Source organism: Alosa sapidissima, chromosome 15 (assembly GCF_018492685.1).
Source record: "Alosa sapidissima isolate fAloSap1 chromosome 15, fAloSap1.pri, whole genome shotgun sequence".
Taxonomy (NCBI): domain Eukaryota; kingdom Metazoa; phylum Chordata; class Actinopteri; order Clupeiformes; family Clupeidae; genus Alosa; species Alosa sapidissima.
The window spans coordinates 17,727,873-17,739,957 of NC_055971.1; the positions used below are offsets into that span (position 1 = coordinate 17,727,873).

Consider the following 12,085-nt stretch of genomic DNA (forward strand, 5'->3'; position numbering starts at 1 on the left):
CAGTATGTCAGTTGCTAGATGATCCTTATGTGTGAAAGTGAGTATAGCGTTGGTGTTAAGTCTGGTTTGTAAGGTATACATATATACTGTATGGCAGTGGATGAGTTGAGGTTGCCATAATCCAAAAACACAGACGCTGGAGGTCTTGTGGTCTCCTCAGTACAGATGTGAAGTAGCACCTTTGTGTGTTATTGCTTGGCTGGTATATGGTAGTCAGTTGTTGAATGGTAGCTGAAGGTGACATTGGTGCCCTTTTGCTAACCCTCGTCCCAGCAGCTGTTTGAATTGAATCTGACTTGTTTTTGTTTAATTTTGTAGTGTAGTCCCCTTATTGAAAAGTGTTGACTGTAATATGGTGGGAGATCTAGGCATAGATCACTGTGTTGTTGTTATTGGTCTCTGCTCCTGTAGTCTGTAGTTTAAACTGTAATATTCATTTCCTTACTATCCACTGACTTAACCAGGCTCACTATTAAGTCCTGCATCCAGTTATTAATGCTACCAGATGTGCATGGTAATTGGATTATACAACAGATGAAGGTAAAGTTCACTCACGGTTCTGGCAAGTCAAGCCAGTTTGGACTATGTGTCCAACCTACTACTTGTCTAGCCTAATTATACACTGCTGTAAAAAAAGCAAACAAAAGCAATGGTAAGGTACATAGAATTTCTATCAAACAATTTCTCTCATTCTTTGTGCCACAAAGGCTCTATGTCCTTAACTGAGTGGAGCACAGTGAAAAAAAAAAAAAAAAAACACGTCCCCAAATCCGTTGGGAGGGTGGGGTACCTGTCAGACATGCTTTAATCTGAGTGCGTTCTGTCGCTTGTTGCGTGACATTCTTGCCTGGCATTAAATGAAAACAGATGCATCGACTTGGCAGCCCCACTTTGTTATCAGGGGTCCATTGTATTGTCTTTCAAGGTGTGGAACTTCCCTACTCCCCTTCCCAACACACACCCCACCCCCCCAACCAAACCAAACTACGCCGAGCCATTTCTCATTCTTTGGATCCGATTCTCCCCCAACCCCCCTCCTTACTTCACTTCACTTCACGGCCACAAGCTTCCCTTCCACAAGGGATGGGGGCCATGAAAGCACTTTTTCCTCTCCCTGTTGTTTCCCAGGAGGTGCTTGGGCTTGCCTCCTCGTCCCATTAGTGTCTTTTTAAGTACTTCAAAGACCACCACCGGGCATCCAGTCTGAGCTCAGTCAAAACTAGCATGTTGTGCTCTTGTAATTGCATTGAGATGATTGGAACCCGCTCTCTCTATATATACACGGCACTGGCCATCAATCTCATCACAACTAGTGCATGGTTTCACAGATGCATCCAAGCCTAGCAGTCAGGTTGGCATGTGTGGGAGTGAGGGAGTCTGTGGGGCTATGAGGTTGTTAGGTCATGGCTGGGCACATGGTTGTTGCTTCAGTAAACAGCGACTTTCTGCAGCCACCTGGGACCACTGAGATGAGGTCAGCAAGGCCACTGGAGGCCCGTCTGCAGGTCTCAGTCGTGCTCCTCCATGCGTTGACATTGCCTGGATGGGTGCAACCGCAAGAGGAGGTCATTTTGGAGGTTTACAAGGTCAAAAGGTGTGGAGTAGATTTTTTTTTTCTAGGGCCTTGAATGAGCTGGCCTTAAATTATTTACAGGGGGCGCTTTGATAGGCGTGGGGGGAGGCGTTGATAACAAGCGTGTCCAATTGACTTGTAGGTGGGGTGTTGGAGGAGACCTGATGGGAAGCCTCCTGAGGTGCCTTTGTCTTTGTGAGACAGGTTGTTACAGGAGAGCTCCTTTTACATGGAGAGACATTCTCACCTCGCAAACAGAACTCCAGCTGATAATGGTGACCCATCATCAATCAAGCTTTGTTAGGGAAGCCTCAAATGAACCGTAGCTTTGGTTTATGTCCCCCCACATCCTCTCCAGGTCAGTAAAGTGATTTTTTAAAAAGAAATGGCAAAGCCCTTTTAAACATCAGCGAATAAAAAAACTTGAAACTCATGCTAAGAGTCAGCAGCACAATTTTTTAAAAAAGTCTTCAGAGGGAGCCATTTGAAATGGTGAAAATGGAGGAGATAATTGATACGCTTTAGGAAGAAGCCAAACTCCCAGCATGCGAGCAGTCAGGCTGTCAGTATTTAAACCACATTACTTTCCCCGATGCTGCTGGAGATGAATTATAAATCGAGCCAAATGGATTTGCATGGGGCCAGGATGCTCCAGTGACTGCAGCAACAGCAGAGCTAGTGGTGGCAGCAGTGGCTGGGTCCATCTCCTTTCATATTGCAGTCTCCGACAGGCAACTTGATCGTCGACTTGTGCCGTTTTCATTGCCTCTGAAAGCCCCCAGCTGTTTCTCATTCAAGGTTTCTACGGTTACGGATCAAATTTAGAAGGCAGATCATCCCCCTTTCCTGTACAAAAAAAGCGAAAGAGGAGAGAAAGCCGCACCATGGAGGTAGCCTGGCCAGGACACTTTGGAACACTCTGTGAAGGATGGCGTGATTGATGGAGAAAGGCAAAAACAAGGCAAATTTCAAGCCCGTCTGGCCCAGGGTCATTTGCACACTGGGGGGGTCATCCTCGACCTGGGTCCTTGTGCTGCTGCCGGTGTTGTCTCATGCAAATATATTGGCATGACGAGCGGCACCGACCGTGGCTGTAGTCACGTCGTTCTTGCCAACTGGCTTCTCCTGCCAGAGCGATGTCATACGTCGTGATTTTTTAAAAGGGAGACGGGAGATGGGAGGAATTCGTCTGGGTCTTGATCTGCAGTCAGAAGCCTGTCTGTCATTTTAATGACTTACACACTGACACTTGGTTTTCATCAGACACTGCTGTATTGCTTGGCACTTGTACAGTAAAACGAGGCAAGACTTCTAACCTGCTGCCTTGAAGGTGTTAACTAACTTCAGCTGGGGGGAGTGTGTGTCTTCTGAGCCAAGGGTGACACTTCTCCCATTCTCTACCTTTTGAGTGGTGAAAACTACAGTGTTCTTCTCCCTTTTTATTCCCACTCCATGGGTATGACTTGAACACAGGAAAGCGGTTGGAAAGGAGGCAAAAATAACAGGATATGCACAATTATCCTCTCCAAGGATGAATTAATCCCATTCTTGTTGAAAGGAGCAAAAGCTCCTAGCGTTACATAACTGTTGGATTTTCATCCATCGTAAAAATACACCAAACTAAGGGGTTTTTTTTTACACCAGAGAGCATTGAAGAGCAATACCTACTCTAGGGCTGTTAACTTTTATTTCCACTGGGAATGGTGCTTGTGCCAGTGTTCAGGAGAAATGGAAAAAGTGCCCCCTCTTCATAGGGAAAACATATTGAAAGCCATGAGCCGCTTTACATGCATAATTAGGCCGCTTTTTATCATTAATTATTACGCTGGAAAACTTGTTATGTTTTCACACTTTTAATCATGTATAACCCTTAATGAATCATTCAGCCATTTATGTGAAGCCACTTAGGTGGAAAAATGCATGTTAGGCTGTTTAGCCACTTTTCAGACATTAACAAGATTTTTTCTCATATGGTTATTTAGCTTGGCGTTTAGTGTAGCTATTTATATGATGTCTTCTCAAGGGTTGGAAAAGGATTCTTTTGTCTCTCCTCTCCTCACACACATGCACAAAACACCCATAACACACTCTGGAATGCCTTTTCAGGTGGTTTGTGCAGCCAGTAAAGCTCTTTCATCGAAAATCCATAAGTCAGGTTTTGGCTGTTGGGCAAAAGTATTCATCTTCCTTTCCTCAAACTGTAGCCGCATCTTGACATTCCTCGTCCTTGGGGATCAGGAGGGGGAGAGGCACTGAGGGGAAAGGAGGGGTGGGGAGGGCGCAGGTCGTACCCCCAGGCCAATTTCGTCTCCCCTCCGTGTTCCAACAGGCCCAGGTATTTGTCAAATAGAAGTGGTGAGCGCATCGACTACCCCCCTAATAACAGAGCTGTGCTCACCTCTTGTCAGAGAATTCTTTGTGGACAACCACATAAGTACAGTGGTGCAAACATTTCATCTTGCGGCATGCGGTCTGCTTATTTCAGCACAATATGCATGAGCAAGGTTGACCAGTGCGTCAACCGCATGAAAACCCTGCCACATAACCACATAATAAGGACCACCTCACGCCTTTGCTATCCGCAGGGGACAGTCATCATATCCTGTTTGTCCTTCAGAAAATGGTCCTACTTACACACATCCCCGTATCTGTCTGAGTTGGAGAGCTAAAACATGTTTTGTGAATGTGAAGTGCCCAAACAAAAAGAGCAACCCTTGTTGGATTGTCTGCGGTGCGGTGCTTAGCACATGATCCATGGGTTTGCTGAGACCGTAGCCCAGCTGCCTCCCTCTCTCCCCCGCAGCTGTTCTCCACGAGAGCTTGTGTTCCACCGCCGCCACGTCCCAGCCTCCAACACGCCTCTGGCAGAGTTACAGAGACAGAGAGAGAGAGAGAGAGAGAGAGAGAGAGAGAGAGAGAGAGAGGAGGGAGGGAGGGAGAGAGAGAGAGAGAGAGAGAGAGAGATAGACAGAGAGAGAGTGGGGGGAGAGAAAGGGCGAGACACTTGAGAGGAGACCTGGTTGCAAAACAACACTCATCTGTCCCACAACACACTACAAAAGCGCTTCACTCAAACGAGCGCATTCAGCGCGGCTCCACCTCTCAAATAATTTATTATTTTCATCAGACGCTTGTTTAGCCTCCGGATAAAATGGGCTCATTGTTGTGGGCTCCTCGTAATGTATGGCAGTCATTTGGCCCATTGATAGGTGGCAGTTTATTTTCCATCCACAAGGGTGGCATGGTGTGACAGGCCCCGTTAGGAGGCAACTCAAAGGAGGATGCCACCCTCCCCGCGTGCTTTACGACCCCACTTAGGGGTGGCATAAATGGTCGGGTGGCATCTCCTGAATGCCAAGTGTCACCCTGATGCCACAGTGTGGTCTCCACCAGCCCACAATAAACCCATTCTTCCCCTTCAGTGGTGGGTGGCAGGAATGCTACCCTGCTTGTTTATGTCATTAGCTGAAGTTTCCTACTTGCATTAAGCATCACATAAACTGCTGCCCATGTTTTTTCTCTGCTTTGGCCCTGAGGTCCAGAAGATAGAAGATTAGCTAATAAAAGAGCCTGTTATCTAAGCATTAGGCAGTATGATTGGGACCATTATCCTACTCTTTCACATGCCTCAAGGATGACTGTTCTTATTTGGAGAAAGGGAGAGGGAGAGTGACTTTGCAGATTTTCAGCCATTTTGAATAATCTAGGATGGTGTGCAGAGACTGATACTTTGCATCAGTTCAGAGAGGTCAAGCCGATTAAATGTGCTGCAGAATGTTTCCTCTCGCTCTGTGAACTTTCTTGTTTCATTTATTGATAGATAAGAGATAGTGGTGGAGAAATAATGGGGAGCGAGAGAGAGAGAGAAAGAGAGGTTGATACAGTCAACACAGCGTGAGCACAACAGCTCTTCTGAAATAAAAGCCAGTTGCTCAGCACAGCGGGTTGCTCCGAGACTGTCATCCGCCATCACTGTAGAAAAGGGTGTCAGTTTCCACTCAAACCTCTAAATGGCTGACCACCATCCCCCCCAGAGAACCCCGCCTCATCTTCACCACCTTTTCACCCCTCACAGCACTCTCTCTCCTGCTTCCATCGCTCCCTCCTCTCTCTCTCTCTCTCTCTCCCCCTCTTTCTGTGTCTACTCTTTTCCCACCACTGCGCTTCTACTTGCTGTTCATCACCCCGTGTCCCACAAAAGAGTTTGCCTTGTTGCCTAGGGAACCATCAGAGAATTTCTCTGTATTTGCACTTTTCTTAGGTTCCTGCAGGTCCATATAACCCCCAACACTCCCACAACAGGGAACACACACACACACACACAGACACACACACACACACACACACACTTTACCCTTTTCTCCTCCAGTGAAGGACAGAACTTCCCATATCCAGATAAAAAATGCCCAGCAATCACATGAGTGGACAAGGGAACCGATAAATAAAGTCATTGTGCCCCAAGGGACAGTAAGTGCACAGGGACATGTTTCCTGCAAACCAGCACAGTTCCGCACGCATCCCTCTGCTTGCCCCACTTCAGTCCCCAAAGACTGGGGGGCCATTCCAACATACGTTAGGGGAATGACTGCACTGGTATTTGAGCTCTTGAGTAGGCCTACCCGCACCCTGTTTCTGTTTTTGCCCTGTTTTGTCTGAAAGCACAGGAAGAGAGGAAAAGAACACTCCTGTGTGGCTGGAGGGAAATGGACTTGATTCAACAGCAAAGTTTTAGTGCTGCAGTACCTGGAAGGAGTGGTAGTGATGGAGATGGTGTTGAGGAGTGTGTGTGTGTGTGTGTGTGTGTGTGTGGAATGGGCGGGGGGTGTGGGGATGTAGAATGACTGGCCCTTAGAGAGGCAAGGCAGGGAGGGAAGACAGAGAGAGAGGGGGGGGAACAGGGTCAGCTCCTGGAGCTTACATAACAACTCCCCACTCCACTGCAAGCTTGAGTGCATATGCAGAAGAGCAGGACCCTGCTCCCACTCTCCTTCCCTATCTCTCTCTCTCTCTCTCTCTCCCTCTACTCTCTCCCTCCTTCTCTCATACTGCCTCGGCTACACGCAGAGATAGACAATGGTCCCGAGGGCCTGTCGCTGAAAAATAGAAACAAACCATCCGCACAAAGGGAAAAAACAGACAGAACAGAATGAAAAACAGACAGAGACAGAATGAAACATCCACTGCATCATTGTCACTCCATCATCTGAACCAATCAGAATGCGGGCTGTGCTCTGGTTGGCATTGCCCTTTGAGAGAGAGAGTGATCGGAGAGCTTGAGAGAATGCAGAGACTGCAGAGCCTTGAGGTAACCCAAATGCTCACTATGGCATACAGAGAGTACTAGCTTGACCAAAGTGGCCCTTTTCCTCTAGCACTTTAGTCATTGCTCTGGTAGCGAAGTTCACAGCGTTACATTTGTTTTTGCTCATTCAGCATTTTAGTTTACTTTAAAGTGTCTTACAGTGCAGGCAGAGCAGAGACAGCCAGTGGGAGGCAGAAATGTGACCTTGGCCTTGATTCTCTCCACTTCCCCACGTGCAGCACTTTATAGTTCCCTGATAAAAACATCTGGATTCCATGCTATTGTATCGGGCAGTACAGAAACAGGGGAAAAAATAAAACTACCTCACGTTCATTTGGGATATCCTACATGGCCTGACACTGGCCAAGCCTCTTTCTCTCTCTCCCTACCTCCGTCCCTCCCTCCCTCTCTCTCTCTCTCTTTATCTCTCTCTCTCTCCCTGTCTCTCTCTGTCTCCATTCCTCCTCCCTGCTGTGAAGCAGCTTGGCCTGTCAGAAGCAAAGGACTGTTTATCTCTGAGCCCTAATCAGGGATGGCTGATTGGGGAGCCAGAGTGACAGCAGCAGCCCTGGGTAGGGGGCGTCTCAGTCTTGACCGAATGAACCTCACACTTGTCAGACTCACGCTGTGCTTCTCTTCTCTTTAGTCTTCTAGCTGTTTTAGAAAGAATCTTCTTCTCTCTCTCTCTCTCTCCATATCCCTCTTTCACTCTCAACCTAACCTCAGTCATCCATCCCCCTCCCCTTCCTCTCTCTTTCTCTCTCTCTCTCTCTGTCTTTCCTCTCTCACACCTCTCCCTCTCTGTCTCTCTCTCTCTCTCGACCCCTGTCTTTCCTCTCTCTCTCTCACACTCTTCTCCTATCTCTGTCAGAATGGCGATGGATGCGTACAACTTAATAGGATTAAGATAAAGGCAGGGTGCTGCATTATGGCATTTTATACAGCAAAGCTGATTAAACCAAACTGTTACTGCAGCGTTACTTTGGAGTCGGGACACAGCGCCACTTCTCGCTCCGGAAGATTCTCTGACCTTTTAGTGACACGCTGACAGGAGTGACATTCGCCGGGTAAACCCACATATCAGATGAATAGCGTTGACATCTTTACTGCGCAACCACTGGAGCCTATCTTACTACAAGTGTGAAGAGAAAGTCGCAGAGGCAGCATGTGGTTTCCATTGTTGCTTTTAGTGTGTGTGTGTGTGTGTGTGTGTGTGTGTGTGTGTGTGTGTGTGTGTGTGTTCTTAGTAGTAGTAACCACAGATCTCCATATTTGAAACCACACTCGAACTGACACAGACTCTTGCGGGAGGGGTTTTTTGGTAAGCTGGCACCATCATGTTTCATTTGGGTAAGGAGCTCAGAGCTCCTTCATGTGTGTGGTCCTCGCCACAGCTCCACACTCAGCTCTTTAATCTTTCAGCTTTCTGCAAAGTGTTCTTAATTCTTTCTCAGGATGACTAGCACACACACACACACACACACACATTTCTGATTTTGCATTCATCCCAGCGTAGACCCCTTATTGTAATTATGTGCATAGAAATAGTTTGTGCCCGAGTGCGTTTTAACAAGACATATTCAGTGAAGCTGCTTGGAGTTATTGCCCTTGTGTTTTGGGTTTCCTCAAAAGTAACATGTTTCTCTCTCTCTCTCTCTCTCTCTCTCTCTCTCTCTCTCTCTCTCTCTCTCTCTCTCTCTCTCTCTCTCTCTCTCTCTCTCTCTCTCCTCTAGAGCTTTGCAGTCCATTCATCCCCTCAATCCCAGTGCAATGCCTTTTCAGTGGATGCATCTTCAGCTCGATTCGACATGCCAGTGAACTCATTGCTATTCCGCTGGTTTGTATGTAAATCAATTTACAGCTCAGATGCATATTAATGCGCCATTCCCTTGCCATGTACATATTCATCCTGAATAATCAGACAGATTTATTCCTGCCTACAATCAGACAGACTGATGCATTCTGCCTCCGAGAAAGCTCTGTCATGAGATTAGTCTTTGGTGAAGTGTAAAAGTGTTATTTCAGATGAACAGCTATTCTTTGATATTGTGTATTGTTGATTCAAGTGTATGTCAGTGTTGGTTCTGTACCATCGGGACCTGTGTGCCATTTTCTCTGTGTTGTTGTGTTGTTTTCTTACTTAGCTGACTTGTTTGTTTACTTTTTATTTGGCAAGGCTACAACAGGCTGATTTTGCCCTCTGCCAGCAGTAAAGCATTAGCCCTAAAAGCCTAGAAATTAATATTCTGTCCCGCCAACCTGTATCCCCTTCCTTCAACCTGTAGATTCCTCCTTTATCCACTTAATGCCATTCAGTTTTTGATATTCTCAGAACGTGTGTTGTGTCAGGCTGATTTTCTCCCATGTTCCTCTCTGCCTGTGTAGATGCTGAATCATGGGTAATGTTGAGAGCCAAAACGGAGACCATGCGTACTACAGGGGCGGACACGGCCACTTGTCCCGCAAGCACATGTCCCGCTCTCTGCGCATTTCCAACAAGCAGTCGCGTCACCCCCGCCATCACGCGTGCACGGGCAAGATGGAGCACCGCAACTCGGAGACCAGCACGCGCTCCAGCAGCACGCCCAGCATCCCGCAGTCGCTGGCCGAGAACGGCCTGGAGCCCTTCAACGACACCAACCTGCTGTCCGACTTCAGCAGCCCCATCTGGGTGGACCGCGTGGCCATGAACCTGCGGCCCGTGTCCTTCCACAATGAGCTGGCCAACCCTCCGGAGTACGGGGGCGGAGGCGGCGAGGCCAGCAGCCCGGCCGGAGGCCCCTCCCCAGGGGAAGGTGGGGACGCTGATGCAGCCACCTTTGTAGCTATGAGGACCAGGGACGGACCCCGAGAGTCGGGTGCGGCCACGTTCAAAAAACGCCGCTCCAAGTCGGCGGACATGTGGCGAGAGGACAGTCCTGGAGCTCTCGCTGTCGGACCTCAGCCAGGCGCACCTGACCAGCACGGAGGAGATCGTGGACGCGGCGGACTTTGCTCTCTGTGATGACCGGCTCCAGTCCAGCCCTCGCGGCCTGGAGCTGCTGGACCCTGTCGACCGCGCCAACTCACTGGACGAGCTCTACGGGCCCAAGAGCCCCGGGTGCCGGCAGACGAGCAGGCGCTTTGCCAAGTGGCACAAGGCCGCTGTGACCCCCGGCGGCGAGAGCGAGGACGAGAAGATGCTTTCTCCCGCGGAGGACGATGGGAGTGCCTACGGTGCCTACACCCTGCCGTGTCGGCGCTCACACTGCCTGTCTGAAGGACTGACCAATCACCAGGCAGCTATGTCTGCTAGTCGACGGGCACAAACTATACAGGTTAGAAGGGTGTGTACTTAGTAGCATAGTAATGCTAATGCAAAGGTTACTATGACTAGGGATTATTAAGCCTGCCTCTCACATATCTCATATATAGAGCCATATGTTCTATGTAGTTGTGGGATGAAGCTGAAGGTTAAGTTTGATGTTCTTGTGTGTGCGCCATTACATAAGCTTTAGCTTATTTTTGTAAGTTATAGATACCCATGAGAATTTCTCAGTATGTTGATGCCGAACAATCACTGCATAATCAGGAAGTTCACTTGTACAAACAAAAACAATCGCTCCAAAACAACTCCTCCCACTATTCAAATGGGAAACATTAAAGCTGCAGGGATTTTTTTTCCGAATTTTTGATGAACAGATCCCCTTCCACAGTGACACACTGCACCCCCCCCCCCCACCGCCCCCCAAACCAAAACAAATTAATACATTTATTCATTCAGTTTTTATTCTCCGGCTGTTATACCACCCACTGCCCATTTTCCATTCTCTCCCCTGCATGAATATGTGAGCTGCTCGGCCCATGCATACGTGTTGTGAATGCTCCAGTCGTTCTCATCACCATAGAGGACACGGATCTGACTGGGCGAGGAACAGAACACAGACCTTGAATACAAAGAAAAATCCCCCCGCACTCTATAATGAGGTCCGGAGTTGCTTTCCATTCAGTATGAAGGTGGTGAAATATTGATCTACAGTACCTGTGTAACCTCACCCCACTAATGTAATGTAATGTAATTGACATGTCAATAAGGGGAGGAATGAGGAAAGCTGGTGACAGGGCCTAGTTGTGTTGTTTCAAGTTTTCCCTCATAGCACACGTGTGTGTGTTGTTTTTAATGCCGTGGGATCTACATGCTCTGAAGTCATCCACAGCGTGAAATGTGGAGTTCTGTTGTTATGGTAATGAGATGGAGAGAGAGAGGAGATTGTGTGTGTATGAGAGAGAGAGAGAGAGAGAGAGAGAGAGGGAGGGAAAGTCTGCACGTGCATATGTGTGTGTGAGAATGTTTTTGTGCCTGCATGGGTGCCTGTGTGTCTGTGTGTGAAAGGGTATGGTTGTGTGCCTGTGTGTGTGTGTGTGTGTGTGTGTGTGTGTGTGTGTGTGTGTGTGTGTGTGTGTGTGTGTGTGTGAGAATGAGAATGCAGGAGAGAGTGAACATGGGCCCTCTCCCAGTGTAGTGCCGCCAGGGCCTGATGAATGGAGCCCAGGGGCGCCCTGGTGCTGTCATGTGACCAGGCCGCCGTAGATCCCTCCGTGTGATGGGACCTCCTTAATCTCCCGCCACCACACCCCCTCACTACCCATGTTAGCAGGAGCATGCCAGGCATACAGAGTGGCATTGTACGAGCCAGCCGGCTCAGTTTGTACTCTCGGGGAGGCTCACAGACCTGCCTCAGGCTAGATCTATAGGTTCTATCCTCTCAGGGGGCTTTTTTCAGACGTCTATCCCCTAACATGGGCAGAGTAGCCCTGTGACATGTGTTAGGTAGATTTATCATCCGATCTGGACCGCTGTCTCATTTAAAGATGGTGTTGTCGTCGGAGGTGCGAGTGGATTTAGAGGTGAGTTGCTGGGAGTGTGAGTTGAATCATGGGTTTTGAGTTTTGTGTATGACTGGTGTTTGTTTTGTTTATTCTGTCTGTCCACACACACACACACCTTCCAGGATGTCACTGGGGAGGGAAGCGAGTACGACGACAGCGGCATCGATGCGGTTACAACCGATGCCGAGCAGCCGCTCCACCACCAGTCTCGCCGCTGCAAGACCATGTCGGCCTCCTTCTCCATGTACTCCGTGCCGGGCCGCAGCGCCTTCGCCGGGAGTGACAGCGCCAGCTCCAGCAGCGGTGGCGGCACGGGCGGGGACGCCGGCGGGAGCAGTGGC

The 12,085-nt window shown here is 48.7% G+C and overlaps 1 protein-coding gene across 1 annotated transcript in view; it reads left to right on the plus strand.

Moving 5' to 3' along the window:
• LOC121683679 (T-lymphoma invasion and metastasis-inducing protein 1-like) overlaps positions 1-12,085 on the plus strand; it is a 53,966-nt gene that overhangs the window by 11,871 nt on the left and 30,010 nt on the right. The window contains 4 exon segments of the mRNA XM_042063415.1: positions 8,609-8,716; positions 9,261-9,792; positions 9,794-10,192; positions 11,867-12,085. The exon segment at positions 11,867-12,085 is cut by the window's right edge and continues 313 nt beyond it. Coding sequence (XP_041919349.1) covers positions 9,271-9,792; positions 9,794-10,192; positions 11,867-12,085 — 1,140 coding nt within the window. The 5' untranslated portion in view covers positions 8,609-8,716; positions 9,261-9,270.